General features: G+C 36.5%; 2 protein-coding genes across 3 annotated transcripts in view; one reads left to right on the top strand and one right to left on the bottom strand.

Moving 5' to 3' along the window:
- Nucleotides 1–5,365, top strand: part of Kif19A (Kinesin family member 19A) — a 62,987-nt gene extending 57,622 nt beyond the window's left edge. The window contains exon 11 of the mRNA XM_023173509.2: nt 5,251–5,365. Within this exon, the coding sequence (XP_023029277.2) occupies nt 5,251–5,308 (58 nt within the window). The 3' untranslated portion in view covers nt 5,309–5,365. The remainder of the gene's footprint in view (nt 1–5,250) is intronic.
- Nucleotides 5,319–14,280, bottom strand: part of LOC111517380 (cys-loop ligand-gated ion channel subunit) — a 60,249-nt gene continuing 51,287 nt past the window's right edge. For both annotated transcript variants that reach the window (XM_023173525.2, XM_023173524.2), the window contains exons 7-8: nt 10,842–11,028; nt 5,319–8,407 (exon numbers count right to left, since the gene is read on the bottom strand). In XM_023173525.2, the coding sequence (XP_023029293.2) occupies nt 8,174–8,407; nt 10,842–11,028 (421 nt within the window). In that variant the 3' untranslated portion in view covers nt 5,319–8,173. The remainder of the gene's footprint in view (nt 8,408–10,841; nt 11,029–14,280) is intronic.

Genomic DNA, 14,280 nt, shown 5'->3' with positions numbered 1-14,280 from the left:
CAGAATTCAAGCAACTGATATTGTCCAATCGAAAGTTTCAGTGCTAAGGAGCCAAAGTCGGACCCAGCAACAAGATTGCTCTGGAAATGGTGTCTATGCGATTTAGGTTCAAAGCAAATCGCTGCAGGCTGAATTTATCTGGAGGAACCGTCTAGGACAGGTTATTCCATAACGATGCTGTTCGGCAAATGCGGTGTAGTTTAAGATGTATCAAGTTGAACTTCGAAGTGCCGATGGATATGAGGTCTATTTTTGAAGATTTTTGACAGTTTAAAAGTTGCTACTACGATTGTTAGTAACGGTAGTTGTCTTGTCGTTTTGAGCTACTCTTGGAACTGAAAACAGACATCACCAAAACGAAACGGTAGTTTGAAAACAAAAGCAGGGTTTCACTTTGCCTAAACCTGTGCAAAAGTATTTCACTGGGGAATGGAGAGTGGAACCAACACCTACCATTAATGCAATTCATTGGCAGGCACAAGTATGAAGCTACATCTTTGAATATTCAACCCATTTAAGAAAATTATCTAAGAAAAATTACTAATAACATTCTGACAATGATATAACGTCACTATGGATATACAATGATGTGTTTGGAAAGACGCATAGCCTGAAACTAAAGATATACTGGTCATTACAAAACAGTCATCCAATCTAGAAACATATATTATTGCTCATCATGGTTGCATAAAATGAAGCAACCTCCAGTTCTAGTAGATATGTAGATATTTGGAGGGGTCTGCTGCCTATAAGTCACTTATTGCAGATATACCGGGTGTCCCACATTTTATGTGACAGGCAATATCTGGTTTGTTGAAGGAGATACACAAAAATGTTTCATACAAAAGTTTTAGGAGTTCATGAGAGCTATATTTTGATATAATTTTTAAATATACAGGGTGTTTGGTGTAGGTGCTACAGACCAACATTCCATTTTTTAAAATAGAACGCCCTGTATATCATTACATATTCAGATGCTACGTTAAATTCTGATATGCTTTCATGTTTGGTTTTTGAAATTCGGTTACGGCGTTGTTGAGTTATTGCTTAAAATGTCTTGAGTCTTGAGAACGACTATTATTTTTTAAAATATCTCATACAATTATTCTCTCTGCATCAGATCACATGAAAATTAGTCAAAATTTTGGGTGTTCGAAGTAATGGTTTCGATTTTGAGTTGTGGAATTCAGTCAGGAATCATTTTGAATATGAAACAATTGCGAAATTGAAAGAGGTGTATTCGAAAACAAATCTTTAATTGATAAGAATATAAATAATATAACTTGATAAATCATTTGATAAGAATGGTGGGTACCTAGAAATGAGTCATAAAAATTGTTCAAAGTGATGCCCATTAGATATTATACAGGCTTCAAAACGTCGAATCACTTCTCTCGTACAAGTCGCTCTTATAATATCAGGCGTAATATCACTGCACGCTAGTCGAATTTTCATTTTCAGATCATCCACATTCAAAGGGGGAGTAGTGAAAACAATATCTTTTAAATAACCCCATAGGAAAAAATCAAGCTGTGATAAATCTGGGGAACGAGCTGGCCACCGAATTGGACCCTTATTACCAATCCATCTATTTGGGTACGTTCTATCCAGATATTCAGTAACAACCTGTGAATTGTGAGGAGGAGCACCATCTTGTTGCCACCAAATTCCTTGTCGTTCTGCTATGGGAATATCTTCCATCAACTGGATCAAATCATTTTCTAGAAAATGTAAATATCACTGAATCGAACTGACAAGTAGATACAATTCAACAACATTTGTTACTTTGGCATCAACAAGCATAAGCTATTTGATGAAATTGTGCAATATAAAGCAATTTACCCTCAAGTTAGTCACATTCTCAAGAATTTCAATATTATATTCAACTGATATCGATATCGTATCGTAGAGGTGAGAATAATGGTTTGTATTCAGTAGTAGTCTAGTTCAATTTAATAAAAGATATAGACTGGATTCGTGTACGAGTAAATAAGTTTTTTTGAAACTATTTTAAAAAATGAAATTTTGGTCTGTAGCACCTACATCAAACACCCTGTATATTTAAAAATTATATCAAAATATAGCTCTCATGAACTCCTAAAACTTTTGTATGAAACATTTTTGTGTATCTCCTTCAACAAACCAGATATTGCCTGTCACATAAAATGTGGGACACCCGGTATAGATGAAGCTGAATCTTTCAACTTTATGTGATGAAAGAAACAACAAAAATCAGTGCGATTTGTGATATTGATGACTTATTCATTTTGTGGAAATTCATCTTTAATTAAATGATATAAATAAAATACTTAAAATACGGCCAAGGTTTCGGTTTTCACTCCATTCTCAAGTAATCTAAGACTACTGACCTAAGAGAAATATCTGAGTATATATATTCGAGAGTAGGTAATAATATATATACCTACATAGAAATTTCGAAGTAAGACTCCGTGAACACGTCGGTGTAGACAAAAAGTCTTCTATGTACGAACATCTACAAGAAACAAACCACAAAATAAGTAAGGAAAAGCTCAAAATCTTACATACATGTAGTGAAGGAAAGAAAATGAATTTGTTGGAAGCCATGGAAATCAATAAATCAATTAAAACCTCAAAATATAGAACCCTTAACGAACAAACAGATTTGTGTAGGTCTCCACTTTTGAATTTATGAAGATGACAACACAATTAATCACAGTTTGGAGTTTATGCAGATAGTATTAATGAATGTAGGTATACATCTTATTACCTACTCTCGGATACATATTTCTCTTAGGTCAGTAGTGTTAGAATACTTGAGAATGGTGTGAAAACCGAAACCTTGGTCGTATTAATATCAATACATTAAGTAAGAGGAAATTAGACAGAGTATTTTATCTATATCATTTAATTGAACAATCAGTGCCTTCACTGTTCACCACTACTAACACAGAACCTGACAATGGTGATTCTCCATTTTTAGATAATCTGTCGCTACAATATGAAGAGCATCAAATGTATTGAACAATGTAGATATACTCGCATATTCGGTCGAAATACAAAACTTTTGCCTTTGTGTAACCATGGTTGATAATTTTTCGTAACTGAAAGGTAGAACTAAGACTCCTGGCGTAGAATTCAACAAAAATACTGCTCCTACACATCAGGACTGCACTAGTGTAGTTCATCTCATGGTGGCGCTAGTATAGAGTGTTTGTGTAGGATTCATTTTTGTATTGAATAAATTGGGTTGCCTGTTTTCCAAATGACATAGAACAAGCCAATGTATCTCCTTCACGAAATTTATAGGTTGCAAATTGAAATTGAGTTGAATTTGAAGGTGAAATTTTTGGAATGCCATTTCTGAATTCGACAGAATTTTCAAAAAATAATGATATTAATTCAGGAGTTCCTGTTTAAAACTTCCAAGCAAGGAAGGTATCAGGCTCATTTTCGTGAAAGTCCCAACAATCCGTAGCTTCCATGAAGAGTTTGTAGTGGATCCCTATAATTACCGTTATCGGAATATGTTGATATTATGAATGCTGCATTTACCATTGTGGGCAAAAATGAATTCAATTTTTTGTTACATTTGTTACTTCAGTTAACTATGCCACTGCATTTCAAGCGGAAATCTATGGTATTGATTTGTGTGCGGAGAGATTGGAAGAATCCAACCTCATACACAAGTCAATAAAAATATTCTCGGACAGACAAGCGACGTTGGAAGCGCTTGGCTCCTATCGAGCAACGTCTAAACTGGTAGCAAATTGCCGAAAACAACTCTCCTCAATAGAAAGACTTAACAGATTGTCTCTGATTTGGATTCCTGGCCATACTGGCCTGGAAGGCAATGAGGCTGCTGACTCCCTTGCGAAGATGCTGCAAACAGCTTCATCGGACCTGTCATTGAGATCGCTTTAGGCTTTGTTAAACAAAGATTGAATACCTGGATGACAAGAAGATTCATGGACTTCTAGCAGAATCTTCCAGGATTGGCTCACTCCAAAGCGTTTATTCACCCTTCTAAGCTTGATACCAAACAACAGTAGGGATGAACTACGATGTCTAACAGGCCATCTCACAGGTCACTGTCATTTGAATCATCAAATGCAGAGACTCGGACTGTCGAAAGACAGTGTTTGTAAAATGATAAAACAGCAGACCACATACTTTGCGCCTGCCCCGCTGAGGACTTAATCAGGTTTTCAGAGTTCGGCAGAGCCCTACTCTTACCATCTGACTTGAAAGACCACTCACCATACAAACTAATCAGCTTCGTTAAGAAGCTGGGTTTATTTGGAAGAGTGTGAATAGGTGTGAGCCACAATAAACCCTTGCGGGTTGTGGTGGAGATTCGAATAGATCCACTCACTTTGGAAGTAATCTAACCTAATTCAATTTATTTTTTCATTGTCATTATTTTTTGAGTTTGAAGGCCGTCTATTTCTGGAGTTCATTCTTGACGATTCACTGGCATGTGAGGCTAGTTTCTTCAGAGACTTATACATTCTGAGTTCATCTTCGATGACTGGATGGACTGAATGGAAGTTGCTGCTTGAGTATGAAAAGTTGAAGGAATTCATTTTCAGAATTGACTTTGGTTTTGGTGAGTGCCAAAGAATATGAGGTCTATTATTTGAAGATGTTGGTGCAAGGAATTGAGAATGTCAGTCTTCTGATGTTGCAATATGTTAGCAACTGCAGTTGTCATGATGCTTCAAGAATCTCTCGGAACTGAAAACAGACAGCATAAAAATTGAAATGTTAGTTCGAAAGCAAAAGCAAAGTTCCACTCTGCCAGTCATTGCCAGGATGTTTAAACCTCTGAAGAAGCTGGACACTCGTGCCAGTGAAACGTCAGGAAGAAATTCCAAAAATCGACGCCCTTCAAAACAGAAAAATAGTGACACTGAAAATCTCGACCGCAAAAGCCTTAACCATTCTGTCAATGATTCATTTTTTGTTACACTTGGCTTTGTTCCTTTGTTCTTACTTGCTAGCTCACATCTATAATAGTTTTTGGTTCAGAAGTAGCGTATTATTGTAAATCCATATATATTCGGTGTTGGTGACTTCGGATGCGTAAAATTCATTCCGGCAACCAAATGTTTCCCATTACGTGACTAAATTGCACTAATGAAGGCCAATATGCCAGAAAAATTAAATTTTTCTGTAGTGCCTACCTTTCTTTTTTGTTATATTCGCCACTCAGTAAACATCTCCTCGTATTCATAACATGTGAAATAAAATAGTAAACTTTTGTTTCAGTTTGATGAGAAGGACCACCAGCGAAAATTACGTGAACAGGCAGGAATCGGACTCTTGATAAAAAATACTTATTCAGTTTTGAACTCTTTATTTTTTGGTGAAGTACTAATCAATATAAATAAGATGTAAATTATTGGAAAATAAACAAGTTTCTGATATAAAAAGCGTTTCATTATTGTACCGTTGAGTACTCTAATAGGAGCATTCCTGATCCTTCACGAGGAACTTTCAAAGTCGGTGTTTTTATAGACATTTGTCATATATTTGTATGGCATTTTAAAAATTATAGAAGATGAATTGATCATCATGCACATATACGCGGAAAAAAAACTAAGCTTTGCTCTTTCCTATCTCAATCTTTTTGATAGTGATTTGGTGACAGCTCGTTCAACAACTAGAAATTCATATCACATGTAGTCAGTGGGCATACTCGAAGATTGGCTATAAATCAAGTCATCTAAAAGAACAATTCGTTCAGGCTAGTCTCAACTTCCTACACTGTAGGGTAATGGACTGACACCTATATCAGAAAATCTATTGCGGCAGTTGTATCGCCAACAGCATATGCACGAATAACTTCAGTTAAGAATCCTACACTGACACCTGTCGGATATAATCCAACGCACTTCGTGGTATTAGCCAGGAGACTAGTTGTTTTCTGATAGGTGTCAGACCATTAACCTACAGTGTAGGGAGTTGAGACTGGTCTGAACGAATTGTTCTTTTAGATGATTAGAAATTCATAAACGAGTTCAAATTTACAACAATCAGCTGAAATTCATGTTAGTATAGAGACACCAAACAATTGTTTCATTTCCAAGAGTAACTAATAAGAGGTGAAACAGGAACCTATGGTGAGAAATAAATCCAAAACAAGTACTTTCTTCAGGAAATGAAGAAAATTGAATACTTCATCTCCTGTAGATGCCAACTTGGTTGGTGAAACTCCCAATGAGTATTGCATTTCTGGTGACTGGCGAAAGTGCTCGTTTTGGATTGAAGAGTAACTGCAAAATTGTTACACGTTTTGATGATATGAAAACTGTGTAAACGTATATTACTGACGTTTTATCCCAACACCAACCGTTATTTTTAACACCCCAACGCGTGGTTCAATCACCAATTGATCATCTTCAAGAGGAAGATTCAACTCATGTATGTATGTTCGATCTTCCTCATGATGATGATCACTTGGTGATTGAAACACGTGTTGAGGTGTTAAAATAACGGTTTGGTGTTGGGATAAAACTCCGGTTCTATTCATTACTACACCAAAGGTTCCACACAGTTCATCACAAATGTGTGAACGTAGTGAAATTATTAGCTTGAAAATGAAAAATTAGGTCATTTCCATGCGGAAATTTCATTATCAAACTCGTTTCATTCATATCAAGCACTCCATATCGTATAAATATTCTAGCTATATCATCGAAACTGATACTGTCAAAGATGTCAATTTCAGACGTCAAAGCAAAGATAGTGGACGGAATAAGATAAAGACGGTTTAGAATTGAATTAGAAAAGTTCGGTAGATGCTATTAGGTATTGTGACTAGATTTACTGTTACTTATTTCTACATAAAAGGAAGGAAAAATAATACAAAATAAATACAATGAAACTAAAAAAATACATTTCAGTGAAAGGGATGTTCTGAAACGTATTCACCACTCATTTTGATTGTCACATTCTTCAAATAGTCTATATAAACAACAATGATTTCTGTAGTAGAAGAACATTATATCTCGAAGTGGAGTGTAGTAGATTTACGATGCCGAGAAACTCAAAGTCATCCCACCCTCAGATGTTAGAACGGTAAAACCATCAATCAGTACATGTTTCATGTTCTGCACGAGTTGATATGTATGTGGTGGTCCTTCTTCTGTTGTGTTCTGTGCTTGCAGGTATCTTGTCACTGTTCCATCTCATCTCGACTTCATTTCTCCATATATTTTTGAGAGTTGATTCTCTTTTCTAATCCAATTCAGTTCGGATCTCTTTCATTAGAATCCGTTTTAATGTGATGTTTTTTGATTTTGATTTTAATTATTGGGCATGAAGGCTGTAAGCCTCTTCTCTATGTAAGTATTTTTATACTTCATTGTATTAACTATTGTTATGTTGTTCTTCTTTCATTATGGAATTTTCAAATAATCAGCTGGTGATGAACCTAAATAGGTTCGAAACATGTACTGAGTGATGGTTTTACCGTTCTAATATCTGAGAGTGATATTAAATTGTGGAGACGACTTCGGAGTTTTTCTGCATCGTAAAACGATTTTCTGAATTGAATTATTTGAAAGATCCGTTAGTTTGTATAAACATTTATAACTAATGCATAATAATATTAACTATCATTCATGTGTCACGAACTTTTCGAACAATAAGAATTTTCTGTTTCATTTATCGCAAAATGTGAAAAAATTTTGATATTTATGGAAGAAATATAACATCCTTATAGGATCCTTATAGGATCCTATAAGGAACGTTACAAGATCCTTATAGGATCTTGTAACGTTCTGTTCATTATCAAGTAGTTGTATCAGGTCAAAGAACACCCCAAATAAATTAAATTCCTTATAAGATATAATACTTATGATTATGATTGTATGATAAGAACACTATGGAATATATAAATAAATGAATTGTTGTTAGCAATCGTAAAGTAGTATCTTTTAGTATTTATTCTATATATATATACAATGGTAGACTTCGTTGACATATTATTTCAAATAACCATCAAATATTTAATAGAACGTGAAATAATTGGAAAGTCAATTTCACCATTCTGATTTTTCCATAATCCCTAACCTTATATCAAATACGAGATTCGTTGGCACGTTTTTTGGTATAAAAAAACTCAGTAGAAAAATACTGGCTTCTCAGTAAATGTCCATCTTGATTCTAAAATGGTGTCGCCTGTTTGTTACAGAGCATAAACGAATGACCAGTAAAACAGATTGAAAATTAAAAAAGTTACTGGAAACACTATCCTAGATTTCTTGTCGATCCACATGGCCACTTCCTGTGGAGACATAGTCGTCCACGTAGGGTGATCTGGAGTTTGCATGTCACTATTTGGTATGGAAATGATACTATCACCCTTACTGCCCATGAGATCATCATGGCTGAGGGCAGCTATTTTAGGTATCGGGAAGCTCTGAAAAAAATTAAAATTCACTATGAATCTCAACTCCATAAGAATTCATCAATCTTGATGAGTACAAAAGCTATTCGGATGTGAACTATAAGAATATTCATTTAGAATGGAGATCATGAGAGTTAATGATTTACAAGAGACAAAAAAAGTTACGTGCCTATTAATTAGAAAAATTAACAAGTTCCAATGCCCCAAATTCATTATATTCAGGTATAAATATGCGCTGAATAATCGAATATCTAAGAAGTAAGGGGGAAATATAATATGAAAAAATTCATTAGTTCAATATGCTAAATGGTAGGAAACGATGAAGAATCAACTTAGATGAGACAACTTCAATACCTGGAGTATACTGGACTTTCGATCGAAAACTTGACCCCCCTTCCCTGTAAGTCAGAAACGGATGTGTAATTTCTAGAATTCTTATATGGAAATTATACCCGAAACTTCACCCCTCTGCGGTCAGCAACTACCCCCCTGTTTTTTTCAATGGCATGGGGGGTCGAGTGATACATCATTTGAAAGGTATTTTGTGCCTCTATTACTTTTATGATTTTTTTCGAAATAGGTTCATTTGTTATTGAGAAATTGAATGTGGAACGTTTTATTTAAGAAAAAACAGGAAATTCACTGTCGCTCATTTTATTGAGGAAATCAATGAAAGTGATATCAATTGCAACACTACATTATTGAAGATGTCCGGAGTCAGAAATCGGCATTCACCAACAATTCTCTATCGCAGGTCTTCTAGATTTGTAGAATTTATTCAATTAGTAGTAAACGTTTTGAAATGTGCGACACTGTTAGTTTTTTCTGCACAGGTAGTTTTTGTTGAATCTAGTTGTCGCAAAGCAAACAGTAGAAAGTTGGCGACTGTCACTTCTTCACGAATCATTATTCAGTCATCCTTGTTCACTGTGTTCCAACATGGTTTATTCTACTGAAGAAAGAATATAAATTGTTGCAACCTAATATCGTAATAATGAATATGCTGAAGCTGCTGCAAGAATTTATGATACGAATCATCCAGACCACAACGTGAGGCATCAATACGTTAAACAGAAGACCTGCGACAGAGAATTGTTCGGGAATACGATTTCTGACACCGAACATCTTCAATAAAGTTAGGAACGCTTTCGAAAGTAGATTGTATATTGTATGGAACAAGATGGAGGTCATTTTGAACACTTTATCCATTGAGTGTGTTGCCATTGATATTATTTCTGTGGATTTCCTCAATGAAATGAGCGACAGCAAATTTTATGCTTCTTCTCAAATTAAAAAAAAATCTACACAAAATCTGTTTTTCTGTTAACCAGCTGTCGCACCCCTATGAACGACAATCCTCAGAAGTTGAAACTTGTGCGAGCTAAGGACTAATGAGGTTTACCTTTTTAACGTGTGATTCCTAACACGTTCAACATTTAATTTCTCAATAACGATTTGACCAATTCGGAAAAAAATTACAGATGTAATAGAGGGAAAAAGCACCTTTCAAATGATGTATCATTTCACCCCCCATTCCATTGAAAAAAATAGGGGGGTATTTGCTGACCGCAGCGTGGTGAAGTTTCGGGTATGATTTCCATATTCATATCAGAATTAGTCTCTCTAGGAATAGAAATTGACGGGTTCTTTGAAATTTTCAATCACACGTCCGTTTCTGACTTACAGGGGGGTCAAGTTTTCGTTGGAATGCCCTATATAATATAGTCATTCGAAACTTGAATGTCTTTGAGAGTGTATCGAAAAAACAGTTGCAAATATGTACAAAAAAAGCAAAAGTTCAAACAAATTTATCAGTTGATGCTAATGTCCTTACTCAGAACCCAGCTGATGCAGGTTGGGGCAAATTAATCCAAGGTTTTGAATATTCTGGTCTTTCATGTTAAGTAGAATTGATAAGGAAGCTGATAACCATAGAGTTGAGAGTTAGAAGCTTATGATTTGGAAAAGCTCACAGTACTTGAGAAGTCATAAAGACATCGCTGGAAATCTTTGATTTGAAGTAATGGAAAAGGACTTGACGGATTATTTACTTATTGCATTCGCCAAGAAAAAACGTGAATATAAAAAACCCCATGATGATCGAAATAATTCAAGATATTACTTCGGAAGTGAGTTGTCTTCGAAAGGCGGACGTTTTTTTAAAGGACAATTTGAAGCACTTACATCAACATTGAAATCTACCATGACAATATATCTGAGAAAGAATATTTTCTAGAATGTTATATGATTTGAGAAAGAACAAAAGTTCAGTATGAACCAGTAACTGAAAAATTACGATTCTCTTTGAGAGGTTATTGATGAAAAAATGTTCTGCGTGAATGCTTTCCATTTTTTATGGTAAATGTATTATTTTTAAAATCTCCACCCAAAAGACAAGGTTCCGGTCCTAAAAAATGAACAGTTTTACAATAAAAAGTAAACCTACGTGTACTGTTAAGTAATTATTTTGTGAATTTTTCTCCTCCTGTTCTTTATCTAAACTGGAGCAAGACCTTGCCTTGTGAAGTGTATTCATGGATGCTGCTTTCCTCATCTGTTTCCTGGCTAAACTAGGTGTCAAAGCTCCCTTCAGTATATATCTGCCGTTTTGTTTCTTCAGCTCGACCTTTTTCCTGTGAAAATTTAAGGATGAAAAAAATCTTTGGTGACGATAATTGGTTCGACAATAACAGAGGGTTAAGGCAAAATGATTCTTCAGGAAATGATACTGATTGCCCAACTGAAATTGAAGTTCTAGTCCGTTTATGGTTTGTTGCGATGATGTTAATCGTATTCAATGTGTTAGTAATTGGAAGTAAGCAGGGTTTCTGGCTTTTCAAAAAGATATAGATTCCAGGTTTATGGTCCTTCCGCATGAACCAAGATACACTAATGGAAAAGATCGTATTTTCAAAAAGTGAACGTGATACTTTCGAATGTCTGGAAATAGAGAAGTGTGGAGCGAAGATTACGAACAGTGGAAAAACTTCCATCACGATCAGCCCATTGTTCATAAATCACACAGTAAAATCAACGGGTAATTTCACGAGAAAATTTTTCGGAAATTTCTCACCAAATCAGTGATGTGTGTTGAATATAAATAGAGGTCACTTTCACAGTTAGATACTAGTTTACTTCATCTCCTAAAGATGCAGACTTGGTTAGTGAAACTAAGGTTGAAAGGAGTATTTTTGTTCTGGTGTTTAGAAAACACCAAAGTTAAGATTTTTTCCCATAGGTTCAACATGTAACCCTGAAACTCGATTAACTTTTTCAAAGTTCGCCATCGGTGATGGTCTAAAGGCGTTTTGTCTTGTTCTTGGATGGGGAACTAAAAGAATATACATATCGCCGGTATTGGTCGTGTGGAAATTTTTTCATCCGAACTAGGTTGCGAAGACGGAAAACGCTCGTAACACTAACTTCAATCTAACTTCAATCTAACCTAAACCCTAATCATTCCCGCAAAGATGGCTGGAAATCAGTCGCTGAGCTAAATCAAACTCAAACCTAAGCTAACCTAAGCTAACCTAATTCAACCGAAACCTTAATCATTCATCTAAGTTTCACACATTAAAGTTTCTGACATTAACTCGACATGTAACCTTGAATCTCTAAAATATAAATATTATTGAAATGGTCTGTACGGAATTCTTTTCGAATTGAGTGACGACAAAGACTGCTCACAAAAAACCTAACTCAACCTGAGCTGAATTGGATTCAAACCTAGTCTGAACCCTAATCATCCACACAATTGCTCAAAATCGGTTGCTGAACTGAATTCAATTCAAACCTATCCTAACTTGATCTAATCTAAAACCACATAATGTATTTACTCTCTTTCATAGACAACATTCAACATCAAAACTCGGGGATTGCCATAATATGCGCTATGTATTATTTCCAAAAGAGGAATTCAAAAATATAAATGTCATCTAGAATTGTCGCGGGGGTTGAAGTGGATGTTACTCCAAGTTCAACGACAACATTATGGAAATCGGCTGCTGTGGCGATAGGTTACGTTAAGATAGTAGAGGGGCTTCCAACAGGGACTTCCGAACTTTGCCGATTGATAACAACAACCATCTTGTTGAAGCTACATCTGTTAGCCAGTTTTGCCAAATCACCATGGATATAGCATTCGACAACGCGTGCAGATAAGAACATTGTTTTATCAAAATGTGTGTTCTGTTTGGGCAACGTATGTGGTAGATTCAGTAAATGATCGACAAATACCCATACGTCGACGAAACGCAATATCTGCCGAAAATATCTCCACTGTCTGTAAGAGTGTGCAGGAGAATCCGAGTTAGTAGATTTCGCGTCGTTGACAAGAACTCGACGTTTGCATCATAAAATGGGCCTGCACCCCTACAAAATTCAACTGACCACGGAAATGAAGGTGAAAGAGCACAGACAACGACGTGTGTTCGCTGAATTGGCTCTGGAGCAGTTGGCACCAGGCCCTAATTTTCCTTCCTTGAAAAAAATCTTCAGTGTTGAGGCCCGTTTCTGGATGAATGGGTACGTGAACAAAAGAATTTTTCGAATTTGGGATGATACCAATCCATATGAGATCCTAGACCGTCAATGCATCCTGAAAAAGTCACTGTTTGGTGTGGATTTTGAACTGGCGGCATCATCGGTCGTTGATTAACAACTCCTTTCTGATGCTGAATTTACAGAGGAGATGGATGTCGAGCTTACGAATCCAACTGACCTCCTTGTAAATTTAGATCAGGAGCGGGAGCTTCTCAACTCTCCAACTTCTGACCCAATGACTGAACCTAAATAAAGGTTTGGTGGTGCAGCCAGGAAACGACTGAGTCGTCTCCTCAAGAGCGTGGTACCTTATGAAACCGCCTTGCTCCAAATTTTTGAGCGGCATACGCAGAATCTGTCCCAGGTGGAAGAACAAACCACCCATAAGCAGGTTAGCAAACGTTTGAGCTCAAGTGATTATTCACCAAAACCAGAGACGAAAAAAAAAGCCCTGCACGGTTGAATCAAAGGCATCGTCAGGTGTAGCTGACGTGCAAAAACCCTCATATGGGAAGGTTTGTCGCGGGTGTCAAGGTGGGAATCTTGCACCTTGACTATACTTTGTGCCTGCCCGCCTGGGAACCGAATTAGGTTCTTAGAGTTCGGCAGAGCCGTACTCTTACCATCTGACCTGAAAGACCACTCACCAAACAAACTAATCGGCTTCATCAAGAAGCTGGGTTTATTTGGTCTAGTGTGAATAGGTGTGAGCCACAATAAACCCTTGTGGGTTGCGGTGGAGGGTCGAATAGACCCACTGACTTTGGACGTATCCTAACCTAACCTAACCTTTTGGCCTGAATTGAATGATCTGGACACCATCGAGATGTGGTTTCAGCAGGACGGCACTACCTGCCACACAGCTCATGCCACATTTGATTTTATGTACGAGTGATTTGAAGGCATGGTCACGTGGAGGTGGTGTAAACTGACTACCGAGATCATGCAAATTTACCCCGTTAAACTATTTTGTAGTGTTTTCTTGGGCTGCAGGTGTATGCGAATAAGCCACAAACTACAGCGGTCCTTAAAGCCAAGATAACCAGTGCTATTGGTCATATTAAGCCTGACTTGTGCGTCAGAGTTATGAGAGTTATGGAAAGTTAGAGAAGCTATGGCGGACATTTGAACGATGTTTTATTCCACACCTGAGGGCATCAATAGATCTTTCATAGATCTATTGATGGGTTCATCAAAAATTGACATTGGGCATTCCCGCGCTCTTAGCTACGTCACGTTTGGTTTATGGTTACCAGTGGCGGCCAGCGTTATTTACTTTCGGGCATGATTTACAACAATATGAATAAAACAAATCGATGATACACACACACTTTGTTTTATTT

The sequence above is a fragment of the Leptinotarsa decemlineata genome, unplaced genomic scaffold (genome assembly GCF_025532065.1).
Source record: "Leptinotarsa decemlineata unplaced genomic scaffold, Ldec_3_MD MMD2_tig00026282_RagTag_RagTag, whole genome shotgun sequence".
Classification (NCBI taxonomy): domain Eukaryota; kingdom Metazoa; phylum Arthropoda; class Insecta; order Coleoptera; family Chrysomelidae; genus Leptinotarsa; species Leptinotarsa decemlineata.
The sequence above is the reverse complement of the archived record's forward strand: the minus strand, read 5'-3'. Positions and strand labels throughout refer to the sequence as shown.